A 16,357-nucleotide genomic window follows, 5' to 3' on the forward strand; every position below is an offset into this window, starting at 1 on the left:
TTTAAACGTTTGCGATATTATTTTGAGTTCTCTCTTGTTTTAACTTGTGCGTTTCATTTTTAACTTGTGCGATATTATATTGAGTTCCCTCCTGCTTTAACTTGTGCGTTTCATTTTGAGTTCCTTCTTGTTTAACTTATGCGTTTCAATTTGAGTTCTCTTGTTTTAACCTGTGTGTTTTATTTTGAAGTTCCTCTTGTTTTGACTTGTGCGTTTCATTTTGAGGTCCCTTCTGTTTTAACTTGTGCGTTATATTTTGAGTTCCCTCTTGTTTTAACCTAAGCGTTTCGTTTTGAGACATTTCCTGTTCATCCATGTCCAATATACACGACCTGATACGAGTCGTAAATGTCATCAGTCGAGTGGAGAAATGAATCTCATTAAGGACACTTAGAATTATCCATCATATTGTCGGGCAAGGGCCCTGCGATGGGTTGTCGACTCGTACGAGTCGTACGAGTGGACAACGTAATTGTCGACTGGAGAAACGTACTCCCTCGTGGTATAACTTCAATTCTGCGTTTTATTTATGTTCCCTTTAAAAAACTGCTTTAGAAACCCAAAGAAATTTGGTAGTTAAAGGGGTAAGAGGAAATTTAGTACAAAATGAATACATTTTTTGACCAACTGATATGCCGCAACTGGTCGGTTATCCGATTGAAAACGCATTTGACTTTCAACAATGAAATTAGTCTCCTTTGTCTCTTTACTCCAGAGAAACTACTTTGAAAATCACCGTTTTCAATTTATTTTTTAACCGACCTTACAGAATACTAAGAAAACATGACACTGAACACTATGCTACGATATCGTAGCATATAGGCTTGTGCTCAACCGAAAGGCATCAAGACGTTCAGGTAATTAGCTAGAAGCTCCACTTATTGATCTTGCAATAAATGACAGAACATGACCATCAAGTTATTTCAGGAGAGTGTTATTTACATAGTCGAAATACTTATATTTATACCATGCCATAGAAAATACAGCCAATCAGAATACAGGAAAGCCGTTGTATATTCGACGGTATTCAACCCAACCTTCCCATAGTGCGCTGCGACTGTATTCTCGACGAATTTTAGTAAGCGTATTTTCTATGGCATGGTATAAAATAGTTACACAACACTTTCTCGTGGTATACTATGGAATATCCCACTTGTCACTTGTATTTTCTTGGCATACACACTCGCCTAAAGGCTCGTGTGTATACCGAGAAAATACAAGTGACTCGTGGGATATTCCATAGTATACCACTCGAAAGCGTTGCATAACTAGTATGTACACTGATGTACACTGTATACTGTACTCTATATATGTATACTTATAAATACTTGTATGTGTATTTTTTACACAATGATGCAGATCTTTGATAACAAAAACTTTCACTGTAAGTGATAATATTATGTGGAATGTGAAATGTCAATTCAAAACAAGCGGGCCATACCAGCAAAGTTAGTAATGTAATAGACGAATGTTTTGTCATTTCACCACAACCAATAAAAAACCGATTGTTTGCAGTTATTCCTTGCAAGGGTATTGTAGTCCAGTGACGTAGTTTCCTTAAATAAGAAATGAAAAATTAACCCACTATGACGAGGCAAAAACAGTCTTCTTATGTTCCTGTTTTAATCTTCTTTGCGACAGAACAATATGTTTTGAAACTCCTTCCGCATGGCTCGGTTCATGACGCCATAAATTATCGGGTTTATCCACGCTGAGATAAAACAAAACAACACAGGAATTGACTTTGCAGTGGTAGGAATAGATATATCAAAACAAAACTGTAAAACTGCTGAAGCAATAAAAGGAATCCAGGAGATACAAAATCCGAACACAGCAGCAAACAGTACTCGACAGGTCTTTATCTCTTGTGCACGCATTGTTCCTTGGTTGTTTGCAGCATGTTGTAGAGAAGGGACGATGGCCCTGTTGTGTTGTCTGACAACGCGATAGACCCTGCCATAACCAAATAACACTACTAACAGTAATATAAAACTGATACATGCAAAGCTGATATAAGCAACCCTCTCGGTAACCTTCTTAGCATAATTTGGGCTGCAAACTAAGATGTTTGGATCCCATCGGAATAACACATGCGCTGCAGAATTAAACGTTGGAAGGAAGATAAGAAAATAAACCCAAACGGAAAGAATCGAAAGAATTGTCTTCTTTTTAGTGAAGAAGATGGAGTATCGCTGCGGCTTTACGACACAAAAGTATCGGTTTATCGATGTGAGTGCCAGAGTCCAAAGTGAAACCGCAGCCCAGTAAAGCATAATAAAACCAGTGAGCTGACAGAAGTTGTAATTAAACGGCCATCTGTGCAAACCAGAAGCGACTGTGCTAAAAGGAAACACGAACGTAGCCACCATTATATCAGCCACTGCCAGAGACAACACGTAGAAGTTAGTAACAGTACGTAATCTCCTGTTTCGGTAGAAAGCGAGGCAAACGAGTGAGTTTCCTATGAGTGACAATAGTGTCGTAGCAGCAAGGATAACAGTGTGTATGATGACTTCTGGTGGACTTCTTGTGTCTTGTGTCTGTTCCATTGCTGTTTTGAAGCCGAAATGTGAAGTTCTGATTTCGCTCTGGATGTAAAACGAAAGTTTTTGGCACGACTTGCTAGGTCTATGCAAAAGAAAGCAATAAGAGTACTCTTTTGTGGTAAAATACAATTTCGCAACACCTGTCGTATTTGCTCAGTTATACAGGCTTCATCCGGAGTAATGTATCCTCACTAAAGGCACAATTATCTTGTCATATAATGAAAAAAAAATTCGTTTTGTTATTTCACAAAAAGAAAACTACTTCGATACTTTAGAATAATAAATCCGCGTACAATACGAAAACAGGACTAGTACGTCTTCTAAATTATATTTCAAGTAAGCTCGTAAAGAACTTTTTAGCGAAGGTTTTAATCTGATTTGCTCTTGTTTTAAGAATTTGAAAGAAAAACTCCACAAGGCAAGTTATCATGGTGTGTTCAATTTATTGACTTTTCAAACTCAGTTAATATATGTCTTTGACGAAGACGTCACTGGATCGTATTTGATCGCCAGAAACTCCACTTACATTTAAATAGTCATTAGCTGTCTTTAACTGTCAAGCAGCTTGATTTCCAAACGTTTAATAGGTCTGTACCACATTTCAAACCCGAACACCACTGTGCGCGTAACAAATTAAAACGAAAAAGTTATGCGCGAGGTGTTAGTCAATAAAAAGCTCCAAGTAAACAAAGGGTATAGCCTAATTTTTCTTGTTATTTTTTTCAGGGAAAATATTTTAGGGCACTGACGAGATATGATATTAGTCATTTCTTTTACCATAATGCAAATTTCATACCTGTTGAGAAGTACCTCAAAAAATGTCCAAAACTTTGCAGTGAACCACTCGCCTAACGGCTTATGGTTCCACTTGAGTTTTGAACATTTCCTGACATTTCTCACGACAAGTGAGAAAAGCGAGAATAAACTTTGCATCTTTTTCAACAAATAGGGAAAGTTCAACTGCGGTGTAAAACACCGAAAGGTAGCAAGGTGTTCTGAAAACGAATTGTGAAAGCTTAATGTAAAGTAAAATTTGCATGCGACCTACTAATTGTTGTTTACATATCAGTACTTTGGTGAAATTGCTGATAATTATACCCTCCCTAAAGTAATAACAGGATTTTTTTGGCTATGAGGAAAAACAGTTAAGATATAAATCACGAGAACGTATTTCTCATCCTTTGCAACGAACATCTCGGCAGATTACAGCTCATGGCACCTGTGTGAACACTGACAAACAGCAGTTTTCCTATCTTTTAAAACTGGCACAGTAATGACCCTTTTTAAAGTCATTGTTAACTTTCGTGAGTGCTTTCGTCGGAATAGTAATAATAAGAGTCTTCTATTCCGGTAAATTGGTTTATTCAATTTACCGGCAACTCCTTCCCCGACCTGTCCCCGTTCTTGATGGTTTTACAATTGTAAACAGAAAGCGTTTTTCTTCAAATTCAGTTATCACTTACTAGTCTTTCTGAGAAAGTTTGTGGCGTCTGGTGTTTCACAGTTTTAGACCCTATCTAGCCTGAGCTTTCCTTTTCGTTCATGAGCTCGGAAGGAACAAAGTGCCCTTCCCCCATGCATGTATCTCAAAGAAAATTCATTAAAAAAATACTTACATGGTCTATATGGCAACCAAAAACATTTATACCATAACCGAGAGAATTCTCGCGCGCTGATTGGTCAGAAGTTATGGTCGATGAGAGTATAGACCATGAAAGTGACGTCAGATCACGCCACGCACACGCGTGTGAATGAAAGCGAATTTCATTGTGTTTTGTTTGAATCAAGTACGCATTTGTTTTCGGAATTCAGGATTGGACTCCTACTCAGCTGATATGTCGAAAGAAAATTGACCAGGCTTTTGAATTTTTGGTCTAACTGAGAAGAACGGTGCTAGCGAACCGGCAGCGGACTGTTGATGTTCAGTGAACGAGCGCTAACAAGATCTTCAGAAAGAAAAATAATCTTGGTCGCTTCAAGCGATAGGCACACACTCAACGAGAGAGGAAAAGGTAATAAAAATTGTTATTCTTTGAATTCTTGTTCATCTTCTTTTGTATCATGGTCTATAAGAGTGTAGACCATGGAAAATTGTGGTCGATTTGTTAATTATTTCAGGGGACATTACGCGCTGCTTATGACGTCATATTGTATCATGTTTTGACGTCACATATTTTAAAAAGTTTGCTAAGTTGGATCCGCCTTTAAAATTTTAAAAAATTATTATAAAAATCAGAAAAAAATACGAGACTGCAAAAATTGCAAAGATTTTGCGATAAATTCTTTATAATAACCAAAATCTTACAAAGACAGGAATTAAAGCTTTTAAGCTTAAATTTCCGTTTAAGTGAGATTATTTTTTTTTAAAAAAAGAACATTCCAATTTTCGGTAGAATACCTGTTAAAAACATGGTTGGAACAGAATGCGAATTTCGGCTCAGAAGAAACGTCGCTAAGTTGTTCAATCAGGATAAATTCAGTCTTCGCTGTGACGAGCACGACTAGCCGAAACGTCGTGCAAAGTCTTTGTTGTAGTCCTTCATAAACGTTTCCTTTGAAATTTCTACTGCAGTCATTTACGAGGAATTCAGTCGGATTTAAATCTTCTTGGAATGGAGCTGAAACTCGGAGATTTGGTTGACAATTTTAACAAAAGTTCAAAAACTTTGTACGCACATCGCAGTTCAAATGCACTTTACTGGCTTCCCAAACAAATTGTGAGCTACCATTGGATTTTCAAAATGCGCGCGAAACGGGCCGCCGCGTCTGTTTCCACGAAAGAAAACCCAAAAAAATCTGTACGTCCTGACCTCGAGCCAGATATTTTCCCGTCCGGCCCTCCCACTCAGTCAATAAGTACATAATTTTTACAATCTGAATGAAAAGTTCTTAAAGTTAAGCTTAGCCAAGGAGCGCCGCGCGGTGGTGAGTCGCTCTTCTTCATTTGAGAGTGTTGCTCTTTTGTCTTCCTCTTGTTTTCATAGAAAAAAGGAAAGAAACAATCAAACTGATCACATTAATAAAAATTTAAGCTATTATGTTGTGCAAGCAGTTACATTGTTGCTTTAATTTGCATACAGTAAGCTTAATTTTTGAAAGAGATTTAACCAAATGAAAAAACTATCTGTTTACTAAAACTGCTCTTTGAAAAAAAATAACTGCTCTTTTACCGTCATACGCAGCCTCATGTCCCAGGCGTTATTAAATCAAAGGCGCTTTGTTAGCCCACTCGTGAATGAGAATACTAAATGTATTGGTGTAGAGCTATGAAATGATTCTGTCCTTTTGTGAGCGGCATGTTAGTATAGAAGTTGTTTGAAGGGAGATATGATCACGTTGGTTCCTTGTGTTTACAGCGGACGCGGGTAATCCATTCAAAAGCCTTCGTTATATAACACTTATTGCGTTCGAAGAAGGAGAGCGCAAGCCTAATTCTGTTTTGCGTCCTGTGTCTTTTGAGTTGGTAGGCCTGTGCACTGCTATGCGGAATGAATCGAGCCGTAATGCGCGCGCAGGTGTATGGACTCCAAATTGGCCGCCCCGATTGATTTTTGCAGGGGCAAATCTCGGCCGGGAAACTGGTGCGACGATATTTTAGTCTCGTTTTCGCATTGAATCGTCCCTTTTGTCGTCTTTGGTCGCTGTTCTGCACACGTGCTTCACGAATTCGCTAGAACATTTCGTTTGGTCGCTAGATTGTGTACTTAGTAAAACTGTTTACTTTCATTCTCGTACAAGAATCGCCTCTTCTGTCGTCTTTGGTCGCTGAACTTTACACGTGCTTTGCTTCAACATTCCATTTGGTCGCTGGACTGTACACGTGCTTTCCTAAAATATTCCGTTTGGAATAGGAATTTAGTGTCGCGCTGGACGAGAAACAATCCCACCTTTGCTGTCTGCATTAATGTAAGAAAACTCAAACATTTTACGCAACCAATAAAGTATAGCCAAAAAAACTGTAAATCTTCGAGGTGTGTGGCGCTGCAACCAAAACTGACCGTTGCTTGTGGTCAAATTGCAAATGTTCTGAGTTGTATTGCTCAGCGGCCATTGTGCCACTTGATCATGGCTTGTGATCAAATAACAAACTTTCCGAGTTATGTAGCTCGGCGGCTGTTGAGCCACTTGATCATTACTTGTGATCAGGTTATCGAGTGATGAGGCTCGCATTTGCGTTAAACATTTGCATGGTGTAGACGACATCGCAGCAGATGAAGCGATCGAATACAACCGAACCATTGTTCAGTCAGATGAAGCGATCGAATACAACCGAACCATTGTTCAGTCGAGTAAATGTGGCACCGGAAGCATTCTTTTGTATAACGTGACCAAATCACGTCGTGCACAGAGTTCTGTCCAGACTTCGATAAATCACGGATACCCACAACAATTATGATAATAAGCTTATAAAGAGATATGAAAGAGATGTCCGTGTTGTAGCTGGAAAGAATGGCGATAGGAGTTGTTCTGTTGCTATGATCTCTACAAATGCTGAGAAATCTCAGGCTGTGAAAAAAGCAAAAAGCAACAGGAAACGAGACAGAGAACCATCTCGAATTTCTGTTCGTAGAGTTACTAAATTGCTTAGAAGAAAGAAGCTCCTCACTTATTAGAAATTTTTGTAGCAATTACAAGAAATGGTTTATTTTGTGTAACTCTGAACATTTTTACAGTAAATAAAACATTTACCAGAGAAGCAAATTTGTACTTGTAAAATTTTCCACACATGCTGTTTTCACACCAGACACCCGCGGTCAACAAAGTCATGGGTGTTTTTAATTTATATTCCTCAATTACACAATGTTGTTGTTCCAAAAAACCTTGATTAAGAACTATAATATTTTTTCATTCATATTTTTTGATCTCATAAGTTATGTACTTTATTGTACCATACATTTGTAAGTATTTTTAGTTGAAAGCAAATTCTGCAATATTAATTCGTACTTCAATATATTGCTGTTTCAAGTTAAAAGTGCTTTCTATGGAATTCACATGTTGCTGTTTCAAATATAAAATAATGTTGTCTGTAACCTTAAAGGAACAGTGCCACAGCTGAGTTTAAGTTTGAACTTTGAACTGTGTCGTTACTCTCATACTTGTGTGTTACACATAACACACATTCAAAGACAAGCAATTGTCATTCATTCTTGGAATTAATAAAGTTATTGTTCACAGTTTATTCGCAATCAATGTTGTTAAATTATTCTTACAAACATTTCACTTTCCTCTTTTGTTTCATCAAATTGTACAAGAAAAAGGGGAAATCTCAGTCAACACCAAAAACTACCCCTCCTTTCAAGCCTTACTCGAACGCATTCCCCTAATCGCTGCCGGATTACTACTAGTTTCTACCATAAAGTGTAAGCTTGCTTACGCGTTGTGTAGTGGTAATGCGTTGGCCCTCCAGTCCAGCGGCCCGGGTGCGATTCTCAGCGGGGATGATTAATTACGACAATCTATTTTACAATTTTATACGACGTCTTTTTTTTCTTTCTCCTTTTTTTATGAATCTATTAGAGATGCAAATCAAGTACAGTACTATACAGTATATTATTAAAAGGCAACAAAATTCGTCAGTTTGGCGAGCTTTTTTACGATAAATTATTTACGTATCATGACTATCGATTATCATACAATACGCTTGGAACTATAAAACATTCAGAGACTGCTAAAATTGGACTTTAGTCATACAATTGTCCTGAAATCAACCTTTTAATACCCAACAGAGTCGCAGTCCACAGTTCGTGCCTGGAAAATCTAATAAATTCCATCAAAACACGGAATATCAGTTCAGTGCTTCGAAGATTTTCATATTTTTTCTAAGATTATTTCTTCTATTTGTCATGTGAAATTCTTAAGAGCTATAAATCGAGCCATTCGAAGAAGCTTTTATACATACAAGCCATTAAACTTTGAACCTACGGTATCGGTCAGCGGGTAAGAACAACACAAAGAAATCTATATGCTAATTTTCAACCCAAATGATTAGTTCGCCGAAGTGGTCGAGCAGTTAGGGGTTTGGTCTTCAAAACCATAGTTGATATTAGGAGTCGCCGGTTCAAACCTCAGAAGTGTGAAACAAAAAGTTTCAAAAAAAAAAAAAACAAGGAAAATTAATTTATAATTTAACGCATAAATTATTATTCATAAATTAAAGTTAACAGCCCATAATTAAATGTGACCTCTCACGCGAAAACGTACACTATGGCTTTTCCGTTCCTGCACGGAAAACCGTGCGGGAGCCGTTCACCATCCGTTCTCAAAAAATTTGCATCCGTGCGCACGGCCAAGGTCATCCGTTCCGAAAAAATTTGCATCCGTGCGCACGGCCAAGGTCATCCGTTCCGAAAAAATTTGCATCCGTGCGCACGGCTAAGGTCATCCGTTCCGAAAAAAATTACATCCGTGCGCACGGCTAAGGTCATCCATTCCGAAAAAATTTGCATCCGTGCGCACGGCTAAGGTCATCCGTTCCGAAAAAATTTGCATCCGTGCGCACGGCTAAGGTCATCCGTTCCGAAAAAAATTACATCCGTGCGCACGGCTAAGGTCATCCGTTCCGAAAAAATTTGCATCCGTGCGCACGGCTAAGGTCATCCGTTCCGAAAAAAATTACATCCGTGCGCACGGTCAAGGTCATCCGTTCCGAAAAAATTTGCATCCGTGCGCACGGCTAAGGTCATCCGTTCCGAAAAAAATTACATCCGTGCGCACGGCTAAGGTATAAAAACGTATAAAACTTTTTTGAGTACCCCCCCCCCCCCGGGTACATGCCCTGATGCTTCAATAAACAATCAATTAGCAAACAAGACTTGACGGCGTGTGCCAAAAGATCGAAAATTTATCTCGCCAAAAGTTGGTAAATGTTCAGAAAGCATCATATTTACTATCATAGTACATCATTTCTTGGTTTAACGAAGATTTGACCGTTTAAATCACCGATTTATGCCGAATAGAACCAGAGTTAGCATTTGTTTTTTTTGCGTTACCTGTCACGGTGATTTGTCAATCGTATGCAAATTTTTTCAGATTTTGACTCGCAAAGTCATGCTTCACTAGGCAGAACAGAGTCCGCTTGCAGTTCAGCTGTTTTGTTTTGCTTTTTTTGTTTTCAGGCCTAAGTTATAATAAAAATTAATATCAGTATAGAATAGCATGCTTATCAAAAAAAGGATTGTCTGGAGAAAGAAACTCGAACGTACAAACGAAAGAAAGCGACAAAATGTCGAATGTAATTAAAATTTGACCTTTTGCGTCTCGTTTCATGCTCAGTATGTTTACGTTTATATCTTTGATTGTTCGCTTGATCGATTATTATACTTTTTAGCCACTCTGGGTTCAAGCCGAAGAGATTTAAATTATTAATGGCTTTCCGAAACATTTGGTTGTCAGTTCAAAGTTATTTTTTGTTGTTTTAAGCTTGAAATTTACCGCCGCTAGTATAATTATTTCCGCACCGTCTGCATACAATCACGAATTAATTCTGTCTTTTCGCGTTCGGGCATTTAGAGCTATCTAGGTTCCGCCGTTCATCGCTATGCGTTCCGAATAAATTGTAAGCCGTTCAGTAGCTCATAGCCGTGCGTTCCAAATTTTTCGACAGCCGTTCGGTTGTTCATAACCGTGCGTTCCAAATTTTTCGACAGCCGTTCGGTTGTTTATAACCGTGCGTTCCGAATAAATAACAAGCCGTTCAGCCGTGCAGTTTCACCCGTTCCACACAACTTTGTGAGCCGTGCGTTACCCGTTCGGTATAAAGCTCTTAGTGTACGTTTTCGCGTGAGAGGTCACAAATGCATAAATTATTAACTGCGCTGCGCAGTTCTTGCTCTGCAAGCGGGTTTTTTTTTTTCTCAGTGACCAGACTGATGCCCCGCTCGGCCGGGCTCGGGTCACGCAAGGTTTAAAAGCTAGAAAAAACTTACCAATGGGAAATTTTCAAATGCTTTGGTCTTAATAAGCATGTTTAGCATGAAATGTCCGATTTTGAAGCGTTTTAATCAAAGAAATTTCTAAATTTTCATGCGTCAAAAGAAAAATATATTTCAGCGGGCCAAAATCTGTGAATAAATACCATTACGTTGGTGTAAAAGAATGTGCTGACATGACGAGTTTCACTTTCGATCGGCTAGACCTCGAGTCACGTAATTTTTCAAAGCTATTATCAGCTTCCTTTCAAATCTTTGCGAAGCCATTAATCTTTCCTTACAAAATTCAGTGTGAAGTATTTTGAAAAGTTTGAATCGAAAAAAATACTAAAATTTCACGCTTTAAACAAATACGCTTTAGCGAGCAAGAATTTACATTTATTTACATTACGTTTGTGTCCTGGAATGTGCTGGCGTTAGCAAATTTTTACTTTCACAAGACACTGATCGGCAAGAATCACGCAATGCTCTGAAAGGTTTAAATCTGCCACAAACGGAAACAAAACAAATCCTCTGGTCTAAACTTAGCATGTTAAGTGTGAAATGTTTGACTTTTTAGCGTTATTTTTTTTTGGAGCTGTGTCATCTAGAGGATTTCTGAAATCTGATGGAAAACCACTGAGACAAACCCTGACTTGCAAGGGTTACGTCATTGCTAAATTAATTCCCCGGGGAATTCCCATTCAGCAAAACACAGGTCTAGTGTTTTTTCTCAAATTTGATTTAATTATTTGCTCCAATATTCCATTTTCGGAGCTGGTTATTCAATCTTTAAACGGTAATTCAAGACAACACTGGATGCTGATTTAAAAGATTTTTTTGTTTCACGGATCAGGATCGTGGGAATTAAATTTGGCCAGCATTAGCATATAAGAAAAATATTTAATTTCGGATGGAACTAGTCAACCATGAAATGTCACGCAAGGTGTTTTCCTACCATCTTGTTTGTCAGTCGCAACATTGTTCGACGCAGTAAAGGGGATAAGGGGGGGCGGCGCATTTTTTGTTCCCCTGACATGGCTCCCCTAAAGTGCTCACGAGACCAGCGCAGTTGTAAGCTCTAAGAGCTCTTGTTATTCATAAATTAAACTTAACAGCCCATCGACCGACCGACCGACTGACTGAGTGAAAATTTGCATATCACTTTCCATAACCATACTCGTTTCATTACATTCACGAGTAAAAAGGGTGATCTTTTATCAGAAACTTTATACAATTTGACACATCAAGATGAACAGTAGGATGAATATAAACAGACAAGGGTGAAATACGCGCTTTTCCAATTTTTTTCTGCAATGGCTTGATTGTCTGTTCCATTAAAACACTAGTGTGTCTATTCATTTTAAGGTTAAAGATTAGTGTGATAAAAATATCGTTACGCATACGACTATCGTATTTCAATCCAGTAACGTTTCTAGAGCCTTAACCCCTCCCTGTTGCTGACCAGTTGACAAGGAGACTATTGGTACGGGATTGGTGTGAAAAGCGTTAATCGAAAGCATAAGTATTATAGATTTAAAAAGTCGTACTCGTACTCAATCTCGTACTCGTACTCCAATTTAAAGGCCCCTCTTTTCACTGCGAGTCCGTAAGTTTCGGAATTGCCAAGGCAACTACGTTGACATGCAGGTTAAGCAAAATTCCGGCTTTAGACAAGTGTCAATCACTTTTATAGTTTGCTTTAGAAAAATTGCAGAATTAGCACATTTTTTCGTGCCACTAACATTTTGGATTTATTTTTTCTCAGTTTGCGTTACTTTTTCACTCCTGAAAAATAAAACGAAATCCAAGTTGGCGGATTTAAAGATGATATGTGTCGTCACATATCGTTTTATAATTAAGTTTTCATATAACGCGCGCTCTGATTGGCTGAAACAGTGTACTTTATCAGAGTCCAGATGTACGGAGGAAATTTCACGCCATCGACCCAATATGGCCGACCACTATTCCCGAACGTCTTTATCGGGTTTTGTCTTGACCCTAACATCTTCTTTGACCTAAAAAAGAGCTTTTAGCGTCAGTTCATTTAAAACGTCCTGTTCCAAACAGCACAAATTGCACGGCGATAGAAAGTGAAATTACGGAAAGTTACGGGAAAAAAAAACACCGAGCCGGAAAGTAAGCTTAACAACAACAAACAACCAGCCAAAGATTTGTAAACAACTCAAGGCCGAAATTGAAGACATTATAACGAAAGCAGAAACGAAAAACACGAAAGATAGTACAAAATGGGCTATCTGAGTTTTTGATTATGAGTTTCACATTATTTAAGTGCGGAATTTTAGATAAAACACGCACAGCTACATTTTCGTGTAAAAAACAAAACAAACAAACAGCAATTCAAAAAAACAGAAAACTAAATTAGCTAGCGAATACACACACAACTCAGACTTGTCACAGACTGAATAATTTTTTCTGGCGTTTTCAAAACAGCTTATTGTCATGAAAGAAAAATTGCCGAAAGCCTCCACAAAATGACCAACAGAGAAGCTAGACAACAACCTCGGTAAATTCTACGCCGAAGCTCGAAGAAAAGACGGTGAACTTTACTCGAGGTCATCGCTTCTTGGATTTTGCAACGCTATCGAGAGACACCTAAACAATTCACCCCTAAACCGAGGAATTTTTATTGCAAAAGGGGTTGAATTTCAAGCTTCAGACAAGCTGCTGCAAAGTTAGAAAAAATTGAACAAGCGCGGAAACAAGGAAAACATCGAACACAAGTTTACCTGTCATTCCAGAAGAAGACGTCCAGAAATTAAAAACCTCCAATGCAATTTAGGAATACAATCCTGTTCCTATATATATCCTTAACAATGCAATGACTGGAAGGCCACAGCAATCACAGCAGCCGACTCTAATTTTTCCCTTGAATCCGATGGTTGTAAATGATTCGCGAAACACGCCGCACGGCTGCATTTTGTGAAGTACCAGCCACAAGCTTTGAGCAGTTTGTTTTTCTAGTTGTCAAGTTAACAAAATGCAAGTTTTCATAGGCCAGAATTCAGCCGGTTTTCACTGAACAGTCTACTTTTCTATCCTGTGTTGTACTAAAAGTCCTAAGAACTTCAAGGACTCGTGTTATTTAAAATTCGGATTCCACTTGACGTTTTCAGCTTGTGGATTTCTGAACTTTGAGGATTAGTGGAAAACACGGGGCCGGGGTCCCGGGGTCCCGGGGTGTGAAAAACGCGGGGTCCCGGGGTCTGTGGAAAACACGGGGTGTGGAAAACGCGGGGTGTGGAAAACACGGGGTGCCCGAAAACACGGGGTCCCGGGGTCTGTAGAAAACGCGGGGTCCCGGGGTCTGAAAATAAAACGAAGGTAAAAAAAATTCTGGCTAAAAAGACAAGTTTAATAATTTATCACCAAACTAAGGATATCTTGGTGAAACGTCTTTCCTTGCGTTGAAAAGCCTAATATACATGTCGTAAAAAAGCCATTCAAGTTTGTGAATCGTATACTTGTCCTTGTGATCTTTTGGGAATATTTGTTTTTTTCCATTTTATAAAATTAACAATTTATCAGGCATCCGAAAATAAATATTAAGACTAACTACGCGCCAACTTCGCCCATATTTAACACAGGCGCTGACTTCATTCGCCTAGTTTCATTCATGAATCGTCGTGTGGTGCCGTGGTTTCAGCACTAAAAAGAAAGAAAGCTGCCGACCGTGATAACACGGCCAAAAAAAGTTAAGTGTGGACGGAATTGCGTAGTTTCAGTGGAAAGAAATAAGCGAGAAAGGAGAAATCTGGAGGGTCTCATTTGGATCCACCCTTGAAGTTAACTCATCTACCGTACTCTACTGATTATGGTTGTTATATCTAATATCCGTTTTCTGTGCATTAATATATCACCGGTAGCATGTCATAGTCATTCCACGCATATGTCAATGTTTACTTTTAGCTGCAGCTTGGAGCTACATGAATATGGCAAATCAATGTTGCGTCTTAGCTGGAGTCCGACATGAGAGGGACAGACTTAATACACGATCGGGTGGTAGTTAACAAAAGAAATACATTTTGACTTAATTCGGCGGACAATGTTTGCAATCTGTACGCAGACGCCGCTAAGGTGAAATTAATTAGAGGCAGGCAGCTATACTGCGGTCCTCCTATTCGGCAGAACACCAGGTTTGCTTGTGAAATTATCTTTTTGTACTGGTCTTTTGATAACAAAAACTATTTTAAAAATTTGAAATATATAGCGTTCACTCTAAAAGCACAATAAGCTCCACGGTTTAACCCTTTACTTATATATGACTAGAAAACTGTCTGCCTGTATTTCCCGTTTCATTATTGGCTTGTACTGTGTTCTTCTTGGAGTAGTTTTATTTTCGGATTCCTGATAAATTGTTAATTCTATAAAATAGAAAAAAACAAATATTCCCAAAAGATCACAAGGACAAGTATACGATTCACAAACTTGAATGGCTTTTTTACGACATGTATATTAGGCTTTTCAACGCAAGGAAAGACGTTTCACCAAGATATCCTTAGTTTGGTGATAAATTATTAAACTTGTCTTTTTAGCCAGAATTTTTTTTTACCTTCGTTTTATTTTCAGACCCCGGGACCCCGCGTTTTCTACAGACCCCGGGACCCCGTGTTTTCCACACCCCGCGTTTTCCACACCCCGTGTTTTCCACACCCCGCGTTTTCCACACCCCGGGACCCCGGGACCCCGGCCCCGTGTTTTCCACTAATCCGAACTTTGATGGTTTCAAACTTGATGGTTTGACAGCTGTTGACAGCTTTTGTCTTATTCAACCAATCAAATTCTTTTAACCATTCTAACAAGTTTTGTGATTGGCTAATTGTTGCGTACTTTATCAGAGTACAGATGTACGCTGACGCCACTTCTATTCGCTTGAAAAAAGTTTGTTTTGAAAATAATTGCGCGAATTCGTGGGTAAATTTAATGAATTTCTTAATTATAAAACAAATAAAGAAGCCTCGACTGTGCTCTGTTCTGTTGTAAAGCACTTAGGAAGCGACTAGAGCACTCAAGAAGTAGGGAGAAAAACTCGCCGTCGGCTCGCGTTTCACCCTACACTTCTTTCGTGCTCTAGCCGCTTCCTGCGTGCTTTACAACAGAACAGAGCACAGTCGAGGCTTCTTTATTTGTTAAATAACAAACAAATAGTTGTCTCAACTTATGGGAATAGCTCAAAGATATCCACTTAATGTAACATACTTTTCATATCCCTTATTAAAGCAAAAATCTGAAGAAAATCCATCAACTGCCCCCTTTCCTTTCGTATCATGGTTTAAAACTACAAATTTACCGGTTCTTTCTCATTTCAAATTGCACTTAGACCAGATCCCCTTCTGTGGTCCTTCTGAGACGAGACATGATGCCTACCAGGTTAAATTGTGGGCACCTAAAAACAACGAAAAAGAGCAAAACCCAAACAAACAACGTGAAAAAACACCTCAATGTGTGGGTGTATTGTATTGCCATAATTGTTTTGGTTTCTGTTCGTAGTAAGAAGCCTCATCCTCCTCCTCCTCCTCCTCCTCATTATTAATGTGTCAGTGGCGAAATTGACGCTTAAAGGGGTTATGTGACGGTATTTTAGGTAGTTTTATTTATTTTCGTTATTTAAGAGCTCTAAGCTCAAATTCGCAGAGCAAAAGTCTTTTATTGGCAAAAGCACGGCCATATAACAAACAATGATGATTTTCGAGCATTGTAAATGACACTTTCATACAAATGGAGATAAACTTAAAAAAAAGTCGGGCCCACGTTTTTCAAGTTTACCCGAACGCAATCCGTTTTAATCTTCGCGAACTTTGCCCATCAATGCCCCTTTTTTGCCTTTCTGTGTTTCTTTTGAGTTCGTCTACAGTTTTAAGCCGTTATTGTGATATTTCAATT

The 16,357-nt window shown here is 38.7% G+C and overlaps 1 protein-coding gene across 1 annotated transcript; it reads right to left on the minus strand.

Annotated features, from left to right (window-relative positions):
* Positions 1-1,622: 1,622 nt before the first annotated feature.
* LOC144654983 (histamine H2 receptor-like) lies at positions 1,623-2,549 on the minus strand. Its single transcript, XM_078515209.1, has one exon. It carries the CDS (start codon positions 2,547-2,549, stop codon positions 1,623-1,625), a length of 927 nt encoding a protein of 308 aa, XP_078371335.1.
* Between the last annotated feature and the right edge of the window lie 13,808 nt (positions 2,550-16,357).

This window comes from Oculina patagonica, chromosome 5 (assembly GCF_052425735.1).
Source record: "Oculina patagonica isolate OP01 chromosome 5, crgOcupat, whole genome shotgun sequence".
Lineage (NCBI taxonomy): Eukaryota > Metazoa > Cnidaria > Anthozoa > Scleractinia > Oculinidae > Oculina > Oculina patagonica.